This window comes from Marmota monax, unplaced genomic scaffold, assembly GCF_021218885.2.
Source record: "Marmota monax isolate L192 unplaced genomic scaffold, Marmota_monax_Labrador192_F-V1.1 WCK01_AAM20220418_F8-fsc00002, whole genome shotgun sequence".
NCBI lineage: Eukaryota > Metazoa > Chordata > Mammalia > Rodentia > Sciuridae > Marmota > Marmota monax.
This window is the reverse complement of record NW_026693571.1, coordinates 8,489,940-8,507,065: the sequence shown is the minus strand read 5'-3', so window position 1 is coordinate 8,507,065 and position 17,126 is coordinate 8,489,940. Positions and strand designations below refer to the sequence as shown.

At 35.7% G+C, this 17,126-nt stretch overlaps 1 protein-coding gene across 2 annotated transcripts in view; it reads right to left on the bottom strand.

Moving 5' to 3' along the window:
- Cfi (complement factor I) overlaps nt 1-17,126 on the bottom strand; it is a 42,814-nt gene that overhangs the window by 23,413 nt on the left and 2,275 nt on the right. The window contains exons 2-6 of one of the 2 annotated variants that reach the window (XM_046458797.2): nt 11,858-12,137; nt 9,727-9,880; nt 6,862-7,043; nt 4,606-4,674; nt 4,108-4,218 (exon numbers count right to left, since the gene is read on the bottom strand). In XM_046458797.2, the coding sequence (XP_046314753.1) occupies nt 4,108-4,218; nt 4,606-4,674; nt 6,862-7,043; nt 9,727-9,880; nt 11,858-12,137 (796 nt within the window). Of the gene's footprint in view, nt 1-4,107; nt 4,219-4,560; nt 4,675-6,861; nt 7,044-9,726; nt 9,881-11,857; nt 12,138-17,126 lie in introns of both variants that reach the window. The other variant, XM_046458796.2, reaches the window with a different exon arrangement.

Genomic DNA, 17,126 nt, shown 5'->3' with positions numbered 1-17,126 from the left:
TTAGAGTTTAGCATTTTAAATTGAAGGAGGGGGAGGGGAAGGAAGAGAAAGAGAGAAAGAAAAAGCCCAAACTACTCTCACAATAAAGAAGGGAGATGACACTGTAGAGCCTCATGATTCACTGTCCTACCTGAAAAAATTTTCTTTCTTCCTCTCTCTATTAAGGATTGAACTGAACTTAACAAACATAAAGGCACTTCTGCCCAACTGCTTATATATCCTTTAAAAGAAATCATATGATTTGAAATCCTAAAAAGGATATTTCTTTCCTTTTTTAATACTGGGGATTGAACCTAGGTACTCTATCCCTGAGCTACATCCCCAGCCCTTTATTTATTTTTATATATTTTTTTATTTTTTATTCTGACGCAGGATCTTGCTAAATTGCCAAGGCTGGCCTCAAACTTACATTCCTTCTGCCTCAGCCTCCCCAGTTGCTGGGACTACAAGTATGTGCCACTGTGTCATGAATATTCTTTCACTTAAGAGCTGATCTCAATGGAAAACTAAGCAAAATCTCGGTAAGTCTCATACTAGCATACCAAATAATGTCAAAATGTAATTAATATCAACTCATTTATTTACACATTATTTTCAACATTTACTTAATTTTTATGTGTAAGACACTTGTTCTGGGACATTTGCAATGTAAAAATAGATTCTATTTTCAAGATGTCTACTGTTGAAAGAGAGAGAGAGAGAGAGAGAAGGAAACAGTGGAAAGTGCTTCAGTGTTGTGCTGATGCTGCTTTGGACCAGTCTAAAGAACTCATTGTACCCAGCCAGGGTTTCCCGGCTCATGTTCCATATCAATAGCTTGAAATCCCTCATGATGGAATAATTATACCACAGAAATTGGCAAAAGCTATATAAAACTAGGCACTCTACCACTGAGAGGGAAACAAAGCTCCCCTCTCCCTCCCCCTCCCCTCTCTCCTCCCCCTCTTCCCTCCCCCTCTCTCTTCCCCCTCTCTCCTCCCCCTCTTCCCTCCCCCTCTCCCCTTCCCCCTCCCTCTCCTTCTCTGAAGCCAGTTGTTAAACATTAACAGCATGGATAAGTTCCATAAATGGGGTGCATCCACCCTCCACTGCTCATTTACCTTGAACCCTCATCCAATCAACTGGCAAATCTACTGGCTCAACCTTTAAAATATATCCCTAATCTGACTGCTTCTCATCATTTTTGTTCCTACCCTCCTGTCCTGGTCACTCTCATCTCTTCTCTGCAATGATTTCCTAATGAGGTCCCCATTTCTTCCCTTTTCCTTATAGAGCCAGAAGCCAGAGTAAACTTAATTTAAAATTTAGTCAGATCATTTCATTCTGTTCAAAGCCCTTGTTCCACTCTAACAGGCCGTAGTTGGTCGGTTCAATACCTTCTACTCCACCTCTCCACCTCTCCTAGAGCATCTCTCTTAATGTCTCCCTACCATCACCTGTACCATCTGTCACACTAGCCACCTTGCTGCTTATTCCTCAAGCACACTAGGAAAGTTCCTGCTTGGAAACACTGTCCTGTGTGTTGCAGTGCCTGGAACATCCTTCTATAGGCTGCTCCACAATTTCCTCCACATGATTTTCTTTTTTTGGTGCTGGGGTTCAAACCCGGGGCTTTGTGCATGCGAGGCAAGCACTCTACCAACTGAGCTATATCCTCAGCCCTCTCCACATGGGTTTCTAACAGTAACTTCAGTGAATCCTTCTCAGGCTACCTTACCTAAAATTTCAAAACTTACCCCCAGTAGTTTCTACCCTCCTTCCTTGCTTTACTTTTCTTCTTAGTACTTTTTTATTTTACTTATTCTCTTATTTTATTGTCTTGCTTCACCCACTGGAAGGTAAGATGCATAAAGGGGCAGGTATTTTTAAAATGTCATTCACTATTGTAACCCTAATATCTAGAATAGGACCTGGTACACAGAGTAGGAACTTAATAGTCACTGAGTAAGTGATTGAATATAGTCACTTAAAGAGATTTTTTCCTCCAGAAAGCATTGAAGAGAATAAAAGTCAGTCTGTGTCATACAGAACAAGTATATGATATTTTTATCATTGGAGGTTGTCCTAAGTTTGTCCTGACGTTGTCAAAACTCATCACTTTGAAACTTGATAAATAAAGGGAGAGGTTTAAGAATTATCCTGCTTTTTGAAATAAGCCAATCCCAAAGAACCAAAGGCTAAATGATTTCTCTGATATGTGGATGTTAATTCCCAATAAGTGGAGGGTAGGGAAGAATAGAGGTACTTTGGATTAGACAGAGGGTAGTGAAAGTAGGGGAGGGGGTATGGGTGTAGGAATGATAGAAGAATGAATTGAACATTATTAACCTATGTACATATATGATTATATGACCAGTGTAACCCTACATCAGGTACAGCCAGAAGAATGACAAGCTATACTCCATTTATGTATGATGTATCAAAATGCATTCTACTGTTATGTATAATTAATTACAACAAATAAAAAATAGAAAAAAAAGAATTATCCTGCTTTTTTAAATGGAGGGAACTAGAGACCATTATGTTAAGCAAAATAAGTCAAGCTCAGAAGGTCAAGGGTGTATGTTTTCTCTCATATATGGGTGGAAGGTTAAGAGGGAAAAGGAAAAGAAAGGTGAGGGCTTATCTCATGAAACTCAAAAGGAGATCAAGAGAAGAAAGGGACAGAAGTGGGAGGTTTGGAGGGAGGGGGGGAGTGCTGGGGAGGGATATTGGCCAAATTATACTGTTATATTGTGTACATGTACAAATTCATAACAACAGATCCCATCATTATGTACAACTACAATGGACCAATAAAAACTGTGGGGAAAAAAAGAAATTAAAAAATCATCCTGCTTTTCTTCTATGAGTTTTACATTTTACGAAAATAAAATGGTTGATGAAGGAAATTTTTTTCTTGTATAATCTCAGTAAATAAGTATAGGAAGAATGTTAAAATTAGAAATTGACATTTTATAGCCCTTACTGATAAAGTGTATGTAGGCAACAATTACTAAGTATGATAAAATCATTAGGTGAAAGATTATGGAGGAACATTTTAATGGAGACATCAAACTTATCCAGGGATTGATCTTAGCATTACTAGAAGATATACAAGAAGACAAAAGCCATTAAGAATTTTTGCCTAAAATATTAAATCCTGCATCTAACCAAGTCTCTGTAAGTCCAGAATAAGGACTATCCCATAAACAAATGACCAGCTCTTCTTAAAAAAAAAAAAAATCAATAGTATAGAAAAAAATTGGGAGAGGAGGTGGGATAGGTGGCTTAAAGAATAAAGCAGACCTTAAAGTTATCGCTTGAAAAGGTCAAAAACAAATGCAACATTCGTGTTCTTTTGGATCCTGATTTGAACACATTAATTTGAAAAAGACATTTTTTGAGGTAGGAAAATTTGAATATGGCAGTTATTAAATATTGATAGAGAATCATGGAGGTTATTAAATGATAGGGAACCATTATTTTTAGGTATACTAATGAGAGAATGGTTTAATATACATAGTGTTTTCATTATTAGATATGCAAATAGGTGAAATGAGATGATATCTGAAATTTACTTTAAAATACTTCAAACAAACAAAAAGCTGGAAGACAGATGAATAAGACTTCAAACTATCAGTGTTGCAGCTGAAAGATGCATCCATAGGGAACCATTTTAAGACCATCCTTATTGTGTATGTGAATTTTTTTTTTTAATAATAAAATATTCTGAAATGACAAGTAGATATTTACTAGGTAAAAATATGAGGTAGATCTTCAAATGCTCATTCAGTAATGTTCTTATTTTTATTAATTATGTACTATTAATATGTTAATTAACACATTAATTATTATTATGATATTATTAATTAATCATACTAATATTGTCACTATTATATAATATTATTAATTAATTAATATAATATCATTACCATTATGTTATTAATGTGTTAATTATTATGTTATGCTAATTGATACGTTAATTAATATGTTGATGTACTATTAATATGTTAATATTAATAGTTAATGTTCTTACTGTTTAGTAATGTTAACATGTTACCAAAAAAGAATTTCAGAATCTGTGGATTCCGTAATGAAAGAAAAGTTATCACAAAACTAAATTACCTTCACAACCGACTTCATCTTCTCCTGTAATGCAGTCCAACTCACCGTTGCATTTATACTTGTTTGGAATGCAAACACCCGACTTACAAAAGAAACTGTCACCACGGCACCCTATACAAACACAAGTTGGAGAGGTTCCTTCATTTCTTAAAATTGGATGAGGTTGTGCATGCCTGTATAATCCCAGCAACTCAGGAGGCTGAGGCAGGAGGATTACAAGTTGGAAGCCAAGCTTAGCAATTTAGTGAGACCCGGTCTCAAAATACAAAATAAAAAGGGCTGGGATGTAGCTCGGTGGTAAAGTGCCCCTGGTTTTGATCCCTAGTACAAATGTAGAAAAATGAAAAAAAATAAAATGAATGAGTTCAACATATCAATTCAACAATAAAATTGTTTTTACCTTTTTAGCCAGAAGAATGAATCAGAGTATTTAAAAGCTAGATGTATGTCTACCTTTACAGCACAGCTCATCGCTTTGATCACCGCAGTCATTAATACCGTTGCAGGCTTTCTGCAGAGGAATGTATTTCCCATTCACACACTGAAAGGACTCATCTGTTGGAGAATCTGTAAATTTCATTTTTGTGAAATTTAGTTATGGAGTTGTGGCATAACATCCTCATCTCTTTTTTTAGGATAATGGAGTTGTTAAGATAAATCAGACCTCAAAAAAGAAAATCAGACCTCAAAAAATACATTTTAAAATATAAAATGTATTAGTAATATCAACTTAGTATACATGACCAATAAGGAAAATAAATGCCAAAGCTGGCTTATAGTGGCCCTTTCTGAAAACCAGTGTTGACTGTGGAAGTCTGTAGTCTTGAGATGGGTGTTCAGGAGTAGGAGCACTAGCTGAAATGGCAAGTGCTAGTGCTCCTGCATTTCTCTCCTGCTACTACACTAACCCACCTCCACTCCCAGGACACATGGGCAGTGCCATTTACATTTTTTAGCTCATTTTTTATTGGTGCCTTATAACAGTACATAATTTTGGACACCATTGTTACATATTTGTACATGTACACAACTTAATTAGGGGTCAATTTAATTCCTCAGTATCTCCTGTTTCCCATCCCTCCACCTTCCCCAGTCCTCTTCTTCTGCTCTACTGACTTCCCTCCTATTTTCATGGCCCCCACCTTTCTTTTTTTTTTTTTTCTTCTTGAGCTTCCCACATATGACAAAACATACAACCCTTGGCTTTCTAATTCTGGATTATTTCATTTAACACGATGCTATCAGGTTGCATCTATTTTCTGCAAATGACATAATTTCATTCTTCCTAATGGCTGAATAAAATTCCATTGTGTGTGTATATCACAGTTTATTTATCCATTGATCTGTTGACAGACATCTAGGCTGGTTCCATAGTTTGGCTATTGTGAATTGATCTGCTATAAACATGGGTATGCATGTATCACTGTAGTATGATGACTTCAATTCTTTTGGATAAATACTGAGGAGTGTTATAGCTGGAACATACAGTGGTTCTGTTTCCAGTCTTTTGAGGAATCTCCATATGAATTTCCATAGTGGTTATGCTAACTCACAACCCCACCAATGGAGTGAAAGTATTTTCTCCCACATCCTTGTATTTTAACTGCTATTCTAACTGGAGTGAGATGAAATCTAAGTGTAGTTTTAATTTGCATTTCCTTGAATGCTAAAGATGTAGAACATTTTTTTTCATGTATTTATTGGTCATTTGTATTTCTCTTTTTGAGAAATGTCTGGTTCATTTACCCATTTATTGATTAGGTTATTTGATTTCTTGGTGGTAAGGTTTTTAATTTTTTTTTTTTTAGTTGTAGATGGACACCACACCTTCACTCCATCTATTTATTTTATGTGGTGTCAAGGATGGAACCCAGTGCCCTACACACTGTAGGCAACTGCTCCACCACTGAGCCACAACCTCGGCCCTGGTTTTGGGGTTCTTTATATATTCTAAATATTAATCTCCTGTCAGAGGTGTAGCTGACATTCTGTAGTAGAATTCTCCCACTCTGTAGGTTCTCCATGTTCCTAATTGTTTTCTTTGCTGTGAAGAAGCTTTTTAATTTGATGCCATCCCATATGTTAATTCTTGGTATTATTTCCTGAACTTCAAGAGTCCTATTGAGGAAGGATATTTATATTTATATAAATATATAAAAATAAATTTAGTATTATTATTTATTTATATAATATATGTATTTATATATATATTTATTTATTTAGCACAGAAAAGGATACAGCTTTGGTTTTTAATACCATAAATGGCCAAAATATACCAATGTCAGGATGGAGGAGCAAAGCATCAATGACTGTCTGGAAACTGAGGTAGTGATATTGTCACTTAAACATCTTAAAGGAATGTATATAAGCCAGAATTATTTTTTTCTCTTTCCATAGTTTTATTGGTACATTATAGTTGTACATAATGATGGGTAGGCTGGAATTCTTGAAGGAGATTTTGTTTTTTTCTCTTGCTTGACTGACTTGTATTGCTATCATAACTTTAATCCACACGTTCAAGGAAACAAAGAGGTGTCTGGCAATTTTCTTCCCATATAGGAAGGTGGAGGCAAGTAATATTTGACAGGAATAAGGAATGACAGGAGAAAATCACCAATTTAGGCTCTCCCCAAACATGATACGGTCCATATAATTTGCCTCAATGACTGGTATCAATCATTGACTTATTTATTTAGGCACGGTATGAACAATCTTGAAGGAAGTTGTAAAGTATCAGGCAAGTACTCCACCAACCTGAATTCTGTGTGTAACACACCACGCCAGCAAGTCCCTCGTAACGCTTGGTTTTCCTTTTGGCAAAAGTACATTCGGTCAAACTGGTCTCTAATCCATGACAATGGACATGCAGACATTCAGTGGAGTTTATGTGGAGATATTCAGGAATATAAAACCTTTCTTCAATACTTAAAGCACCTCTGCAAGTAGAATAAATAAAACACGATGGTAGAACAATGAGTATGTTTATATATAGTCTTATACTAGGAAATAAGGGCCTAGGGTAATTTCCTCTCATTTTTAACATATGAGTTACAGACTGGGCAAGACACTTAAATTCTCTGAGCCTCAATATCTTTACCTATGAAAGGGAATATGACTGCCTCAGCGAGTCTTACAAAAATTAACTAAACTATCAATTTAAATGGATTAGCTAGGGTTCAAAACATGACAAGCACTCAGCAAACATTGGCCTCCTCTTCCCTGTTTCTTATAAAGGAAGAAATACTCCTGATGTTTCCTTTCAATTTGAGATGCATTGTTCCCAGACTCTCTCTTTTGTTTGATTTTTCTCTGTGGGAAAGGAAGTAGATTACTCTGATTGGAGGATTTTAGAAATATAATCAGGCCTGGTTAGCTCAGCTTTTCACCTGTTCCTTTTGGGAGTTTCTTTGCTTGCCACATTATGCAAGGCTTACCTGGTTGGTTCCCTTACTGCTTAAGATTTGGAAATTAAGTTGGTTTAATTCTAGCAGATTCATTTGCTTTTACATTAAGCTACATCTCAATTCAGCCTCAGCAGTATTATGGTGGTATTCTGTCACCTATATACCAGTGCTGGGATGTCTGAATTTGTTCAGAATTTATGCAGAGAAGAAGCCGCCTAAGTTACCCAACATCCTAGAGATGATTTACAATGAACTCTTCTTCCAGACATTCAGTTGCTCCTTGCTTCTCTTTAGAAATGAACGAGGAAACTAGGTTCAAATTTAAAAGGTGAGCCAAGATGCAGTAGACAAATGGAATAAAAAATAAAACAGAAATGGCAGTTTAAACATCAGACTAATTAGAGTGAAAGGCACAGTGAACAAGGAGGATTATTTTAATTATTTCAGATCCCTAATGATAATAGTAGTCATGAAATTGCTCCATGACAACAAGAGTCATTTCAAACACTTTGATAAGCAAATAATCTGAAAAGCCTCAAAAACCTCACAACCTAAGAACATCTAAAAATACTACAAAAGTATAATAAATGCTCTCAATGAGCTCTTAAGGAAGTATGGGAAATCTCCCTTAGCTTAAATCAGAGAAGTCTATCCATGAACTTATACAAAACATGAGAAAAACAAAATACTGAGGAATCAAAGCTGAGAGAGTTTACCATTAGGTTGACCCACATATGTAGGTAAAATGCATGTTGGTGTTGCAAATCTGCAGTATCCCATGGTTCAATTTATAATAAGAGACTCTCCATAATGAACTAGCAAGTGTAGTTTAGGAAGAAAAAAAAATGAGTCCAGAATGAAATGTGAGATATAAGATGGAACAAACCTAAAAATTGGTATAAACTTGAAGTAAATCTGAGTGAGCATCAACTAAGCAACAATAATAATAATTTCTTAGTATATAATGATGGTGATTAACTTCAGATGCATATAAAAATAAGGTGGAATTAAATATTGGCAATTTGATGGGGTTTCTAAGAAGGTAAGGAATTCCTAAGTCAAGGATTTATGGTATAAATTCAAAGCTAACCACTGAAGAAATAAAAATAGATTGCATAATTTACAAACCAAGTACAAGAGGCAAGGTGGAAGATTTAAAAAAAATGTTGAGGGGCTGGGGTTTATAGCTCAGTGGTAGAGTGCTCGCTGAGCACATGCAGGGCTCTGGGTTCGATTCTCAGCATCATATAAAAATAAATAAACAAAATAAAGGCGTTGTGTCCAACTACAACTAAAAAATAAAAAAATAAATAAAATAAATGTTGGCATAAGATTATCATCATACAGGGATGTTCTCTGACCACAATGCAATATTTAATAGGAAATCAAGAACAAAAACTTAACTAAAAGCAAATTAATATGAATATTTGGAAAGTTAAAAAAAAGAATATGGGTCAAAAAAGAAAATATATTGAACTTCCTTTGAACTGAATAATAAATATCACTTATGAAAGCTTATGGCATACAGATAAAACATTACCTAAGAGATAAATTTGTACCTTAAATGTTTACATGAGGAAAGCAAGAAAACAAATGATCGAATTAAGTATTCAGCTCAAGAAATTAGAAAAACATAAAGGGGACAAAAGTCAAAGATAACAGCAAAGGGGGCTGGGGTTATGGCTCAGCGGTAGAGTGCTCGTCTAGCACAGGCGAGGCCCTGGGTTTGATCCTCAGCACCACATATAAAATAAATAAAATAAAGGTATTGTGTCCAACTACAACTAAAAAATAAATACTTAAAAAAAAAGATAACAGCAAAGATTGATGAAGTTGACAATAAGGAAATGAGAGACCATTTACAAAAGGACCAAACAGACAGTTGATCAAAGAAGAAAGAGAAAAGACCTGAATAATATTGGATGAGAAAAAGTGGTCATAATTCTACATGAGCAGAGATTAGGCAGTAATGACTGTGAAATTCACCAAGGGTTCAATCCAGGTAAGTAGGTCTAAAGGTGCTCTGTGCTCACAGCAGGATGCCAAGTGCTAGGCAAATGTGAGCACATTTAATCTTCACCACAATACAGTGAGGTGGGTAGTTAATCTTCTCAGGTTACAAATAAGGAAACTAAGGCACAGAAAGATTAGGTCATCAAAAAGCAAATAGTTGGAACAATCAAATCAGCCCTGAGAAAAATCTACTAATACTCACTGCTGAAATCCAAGGTCAAGGCAGGCCACGTTGGCTTCTCTTAAGCCCCAGCTGCTTTTACATAGGAACATTTTCTCATCTTGGTCTACTAGCTTTACTTCAACAATTCCCCTTGAATCTGTACTTCCATAATTTAAGGAAATACTAAATTTTCCTATAATAAAAAAACCCAAAAGGATGAGCAATATTTAAGCTTCCACTTTTTCTCTTTCAGTGAAAAAGAGCCTTTACAATATTAAAATACCTAATTTCAAATTGACTTTGGACACCATGAAGATTTTAATAAATAATCAGCAATGATTTTATGAGTGCTTATTATGTGTCAGTGCTTGCACTACCCAGTTATACAGAAGATCATTAAATCATCACATTGGCCCTATAAAGAAGAAGCCCAGCCAAGTGTGGGTTTCATTCCACACCTGGAAACCCTGCTATTCTGGGCACTGAGGTGGGAGGATTGCAAGTTTAAGGCCAGCCTAGACACCTTAATAAGTCCTTGTCTCAAAATAAAAAATAAAAAAAGGGCTGTGAATGTAGCTTAGTGATAAAGTGACTCTGGGTTCAATCTCTAGTATCCTAGCATCACACACACACACACACACACACACACACACGCACACGCACACACACACACAAGATTAAGCCCATATTTATCCCCATTTTTCTATATGAGGAACCTAAATCTAAGAGAAACTAAGCTATTGGCTATACCACAGAAATTGCTCTATTCTTACTCTGAAGTCCACACTCTTAGAAGACAATTAATGAAAGTAAAGAAAAGGTTTATGTATTCTCAAAATACTTAAAGCATTTAATACCTCAAGAGAAGAAAATCTGACACTGATAAAATATGGTTGACTATTTGCCATCTTCCTCTCCAATGGATAATAGAAATGGGCTCAAGCAGGGAATATTTTCCTCCTTTTCCAGAGGACTTTACTATCTTAACTCAGCACCATAAAATTATATAGGCCACTGTGAGCTGGTGCACACCACAGTGCCTTTGAAAATAATGTTTTGCCCAGTGCAGTGGATGCACTTGTTGTCACCTATTGGGAGCTGAGGCAGGAGGATTGCTTGAGACCCAGAGTTCAAGGCCAGCCTGGGCAATATAGAGAAACCCTGTCTCTTAAAATAAAAAGAAGAACATTTTAAAATTCCTTTGTAAGTTCAGAAGTATCAGTAATAACTTGATATCAGAAGGAAATGAGCCTCAGTTTTGTTGTTATAGTTAAAATTTAATGAGCACTTTATGTACCAAGCACTGTCTGAAGAGTTAGCTTTACATGCATCATTTTATTTAATTTCCACAAGTCTTGTGACTTAGGAACTTCTGTTATTCACATTTTACAAGTGAGGGAACTGGGGTCCAGAGAGATCACACAGCTTGTCAATAACTGAGGTGGGGCTTGGAGGAATTTGAAACTCAATCTGATTAACTGTGAGATCCCTAATCTTTTTTCTTTATTTAATCCCTGGCCCCCCAGGGAAACGGGGACTGAACTCAGGGGTACTCTACCACTTAGTTGCATTCTCAGCCCTTTTTATTTTTATTTTGAGGCAGAGTCTTACTAAGTTGTCAAGGCTGGCCTTGAACTTAATGATCTTCTTATCTCCGAATCACTGGGATACAAGTGTGAGCTGCTGCACCTGCACCTGCATTGAGATCCCTAATCTTCAACACTCCTCCAAGTGTATATGGTGGGGTCCAGGCTCCTCATTGCACTAGGCCCCTGATGGAGTGTAGACCTGTCAAGTTTGTCAGTCGTGTCTCAAGCTCCCTTGGAAAATCAGGATTCTGGATAGGGTTGGGGGTCAGATATTAGAAGAAATTATTGAGGCTGAAGGTCCAAAGGAGGAGCTGAGGACTGACTAGATTACATGTCAGTTTTGCACTGGGTTCTGAACCAACTGGACCGCCCTGGGAATAATCCCTTTAACCAAGTAGAAGCAAGAATGGGGATGACTCTAAAGTACTGTGCAGCTCAGCTACTATTGAATTAGTCACCTCAATTACTATGGAAAATTTTGAGTTGTCATAATATTTCACAGGAAAGTGTTTTCTAATAAAAAGAAGGGTATACAGTTGCCTTCATATCACAGAATAACTTGACAACTAGGCTTTTCCAACCTTCAGCTCTGCATGTCCCATTATTTAAAAACTTTGCCGCTGGATGGAGACATTCAAAACTCTTTTGATGACAGTAAGTCGGGTAGCTTTTCCCATTAGTCGAACACACGGAGGTGCCATTCTTTGGGCATTGGTAAGGGAGTTTACAAGCACAGATCCCATCAATGCACTTCTGCCATGGTTGGCAGAAAACTTTATTGCAGGAGCGATGTGTGTATTTTTTCAGTAAGCACTTTTCCTCCACCAGATCCTCTTGAGATGCATCTGAGGTTGAAGTGAGCTATAAAACACAAAATAAACATTAATTAAGCAACTAACTAAAGGCTTCTGTTTGAAGATGAAGAAGTCAAGAAAAACAACAAAACAGATCACCCACTGCACAGATGAGGATGGGACAAACCTAATTTCTAGCCCCAGTTAAAAGAGCGTTATATACCTTTGGGCAAGCTACCCTTGTAAACGTGAATTTCCTCCTCTGTAAATAAGGGCAATAATTCCGATTTTAAAAAGTTTAAATAACATGTGTACAATAATCCAGAAAATTCCTTGAGCAATAGGATTCTATATTTTGCTCCATGTAGGGGTTGAAGGTAGGTCCTGGGCTGTGCTGCTGACTGAATAAATGATGCTAGATCAGCTTTTCTCTCCAATCAGCAGTATTAAAAATATTAATATACATATAATGTATATCCTTGTCAATACATGTTGTTATCTGTATTTTATTTTATCCCTGTTAAGTAGTGTATAGTTTTAACTGTACTTAAAAGTTTTCAACTAATCATCCACTTTTTAGTCTACCTTGCTTTTACATCCAACAGAAAACTGGCACTACAAATTTTTAATTTTAAGGGGTATTCTTCAGTATTAATCAGATTGTTTCTTAGCCTTTCTGTCACCGATTAGGGATTCAATTTTCCAGATTGTTAAATAAGATACTATATATCTATATGTTTTCCATCCTCTAAAATATATATGTGGTTGTCTCTACTCTCATTATCTTTTTGGCATATGTTTCCACATTTTAAAAAAAAACTCTTTATTTTTGTGAATTTTTTCTGAGGAAATATAAACACATTATATTTAATTCACCAACATTATTTCTCAGCTATGGATTTAATACATGTTCTTAACATATAGAATCAATGACTGAACACAGATGAGATACAAGGTAAAACAATGAATGAATGTTAGGATAAATACTATGGAAATTATAAGAGAAATGATAGTATAACATATAGAAATGTAGATTCAGAAAGGCACATGTGTTGAAAAGGGGAGTCCCTTTTGAAAATTATTATGTTGGAATGATAAAATAAGTATCCCTCTTTTCCCAGGATCAGAATGTTGTTGGAAATTGTAGGAAGACAGACACATGTTCTGGCAGATAGGGTGGGCTTTTGTACTCTGATCTCTAGTCTCTGTAAAAACTGGAAATATTGTTTTGGGAAATCATTGTCCTAGTTCTTGTTCTTTTTTTTTTTCGTAATAAATATGAAGTGTCTGAAACTTTGTTTATTTTTAATAACATTTAATTGATTTTTAAAATAGGTAATATAGAAAATGTTCTGACAGGTTTAAAAAGGTTCCTGGAAAAGTTATATTTTATTTCTTCCCTTATCCTCTGACCCATCAATTCCCACCTGAGGCAACCACTTACCAGTTCCTGTGTCTTTCCAGAGATAGTCATGTATATGTGAATTCATATTTTACTCTCCAATTCCACTCACTAATACCAGTGCAATGTTTAACCAGCGTACTAAAAGGGATTTAGATTGTTTTCAATGTTTTGCAATTATAAATAATGCTGTAATGAATTTCCTTATACAAACATATAATTTCCCACATATGATAAGTATATCTGTCCCATACTTAACTGGGAGTAAAATTACTAAAGCAAAGGAATGAACAATTTAAATACTGAAAGGTATTGCCTAATTTCTCTCTACAGAGGTGTTTTATGTTTGTTTGTTTGTTTGGTATTGGGAAATTAAACCCAAGACCTTGCATATGCTAGGCAAGTACTCTACCACTGAGTTACATCCACAGCCCTTTTTAAAAATTTTATTTGGAGACAAAGTCTTACTAAGTTGCCCAGGCCGACCTGGAAGTTGTGATCCTCCTGCCTCAGCCTCCCAAGTAGCTGGGATTACAGGTGTGTATCACCGCACCTGGCTACAGAGACTGTTTTAATCTACATTCCCATCATCAATATATGAGTGCCTATTTCCTGTGCCATTAACTACAGAGTGTACACCTTATTGCACTTTTTTATCTTTGCCTATTTGATATGTAAAAATATTATTAGAGTATACTTCTATTTGCATTTTCCCTATGAAAGTGCTCACATTTTAAGAGATTTTTATTTATTTCTCCCATGCGAACTATATCTTTTGTTGGTATAAATTGGATTTTTTTTGGTAGGAATTCTTTATATATTAAGGAAACCATAACTTTGTCTGGAATATAAGTTGTCAAAATTGTCTACTGACAAATGGCAAGCCTAGTATATTTGAGTGGCAAGAGGAGTACACAGAGGGATCTTGCCTCGGGAGTAAGAAATAATTAGGTCTAGATTAAGCACTGTTTTGATGCTACCTAAAAAAGCAAAAAGCAAGATGGGGAAAGGATCAACCTGTTTCCAAGTAACTAAACTGCATCCCAGAATGAAGCTTAGTGTATTTGTAGGAACAAAAACAAATGCAGCACCAAAAACATGAAATTCATATCTCATATCTAATTAAAATTACTAAAAATGCAAAGAAGCTGTAAAATATGGCCTATAATGAGGAAAAAAATCAATAAATTGAAACATACCCAAAATTCTAACAGAGATTTTAGAGTTAGCTGGCAATGATATTATTATAACTATATTCATACATCCAAAAATTTAAATAGAGACATGGGAGATATGAAATATCCAGTTGAAATTTTAGGGATGAAAATTACAATATCTGAGATTAAAATGATACACAGGAGGGAAATAACAACCGATTAGACATCGCAGATAGCTAATTTAAAGACATATCAATAGAAACTATCCAGAAAAAAAAACAACAACACAGAAATACTGTGGTCTTGGCTGTGATTTTTTTAATATGACAACAAAAAGCAGAGACAATGAAAGACCAAATAGAGAAGTGGGACTACATCAAACCAAAAATCTACTGCACAGCAAATGAGACAATCAACAAAATGGAAAGACAGCATACGAGATGGGAAGCTGGTGTGGTGGTCAGGATGTGGAGGCTGGAGGAGTCCAAGTTTGAGGCCAGTCTCAGCAATTTAGAGAGCCCTATCTCAAAATAAAGACGAAAAAGTGCTGGGGTGTAGCTCAGTAGTAGAATGCCCCTGGGTTTAATCCCCAGTACCATAAGAACATATCTAAACAGCAGAAACAAAACAACAAAACTACCTCCTTCAAGTGAGAGAGAATATTTGCAAACCATACATCTGATAAGGGGTTAATACCCAAAATATATAGGAAATTTATACAACTCAATAGAAGAAAAACAAATAACTGATTTTAAAAAATGGATAATAAGCTAAATAGACATTTCTCCAAAATAGGCAAAACAAAATGTGGCCAACAGAGATATAGGTGCTTATGATCTGTAATTATTAAGTACATGAAAATCAAAACCACACACCAGGTAGGATGGCTATTATCAAAACAACCAAACATCACAAATAGCGATGAAGACATGAAGATAGGGAACTCTTGTACACTTGTGAGAATGTATGTTGTACAGCCACAAGAGGGAAACAGCATGAAAGTTCCTCAAAAAATTAAAAACAGAACTACTATATGGTTTCATGATTCTGCTTCTGGGCATATCCAAAGGAATTGAAACCAGGTCTTGAAAACGCACATCCATTGTGGCTTTAATCACGACAGCCATGACATGGAAGCAACCTAAATGGCTATCATTAGAGGAATCAAGAAAATGTGATACAGACATACAAGGATGGGATATTAGCTGGCCTTGAAAAAGAAGGAAATTTTGCCATTTGCAACAACATGTGTAAATCTGGAGGACATTAATCAAAGTGAAATAAGCCAGACAAAGAAGGACAAATACTACATGATAACACTTACACTAGGAATCTAAATAGTCAAACACCTAGACGCCAGAGAATTGTGGTTGCCAAAGATTGAGAAACAGGAAAGTACCAGTCAAAGGGTATAAAGTTTCAGTTATGCAAGATGAGTAATTCTTAGAGATGTGTACAGCATAGTACCTTAATAATACTGTACTGTATACTTGAAAACTTGCTAAGAGGAAGATCTTTTGTCAAGAGTTTCTCTGCCTCTGTCCACCCCCTCTTCTCTCTCTCTCTCTCTCTCTCTCTCTCTCTCTCTCTCTCTCTCTCTCTCTCTCTCATACACACACACACATACACACACACACAAATAAATAAAAAGAGTGAGAGAAAACTTTTAGATGATGGCTATGCTTTTGGTGTATACTGTTCTAATGTTATCATGATGTATACTTTATGTTCAAACTTATCAAATTTATGTGTAATGATGAACTGAAGCTTTTGTGAGGCAGAATAAATCTTTCCTCCTGGTAGGTATTTTGTCACAGTGGCAGAAAACTGGCTAACAGTCTTAAAAAGACATTAGCTAAAATTTGCAGGAATCCAATTTAACTTGGGAATGAGCATCATCAGTTGCCTTGTTTCAGATGAGGTGGCCTCTAGCCGTAAGCTCCAATTTCACTCCAATTGAGCTCCTGTGAAATGAAGCCTAATATTCTAGAGAAGATTTGGGAGTCCCTGAGGGAAACAGTTACTTCTTAACTTTCAATAATCTTTCCCTATGTCTTTGCCCAAATATCCCCAAACATTATTTCAGGGAGGCAGATTGAGACCTGCTTTTCCATCTCCACACTCATATGCCTGTGAGTAAACTCTTCATCTTTTGTAAAAATTATTATTTCAGTAATCAGTAAACTGCATAATGGGTAAAATGGACCTGGTGGGATGACATTCTTACTTTAATATCGAGAGCAATTCAATTCTATCTCACTGCCAGTTCACTCTACTCACTGAAGTAATCCATCTCTATCAAGGTGTTTTGATTTTTAAAGAGGGGAGAGGTGCTTTTAATCCTCTAGGAAGAAACCTGCCTCCAAGTCTTAGAATAACAAAAATTTCTCCAGATGTATATATTTTATTTCATTTTGAAAACATAGGCATATCTTTAAACTATTTGAACACATTTAGGTTGTCTTTATATAAACTTCTTTAAAAAAATGTCTACTTC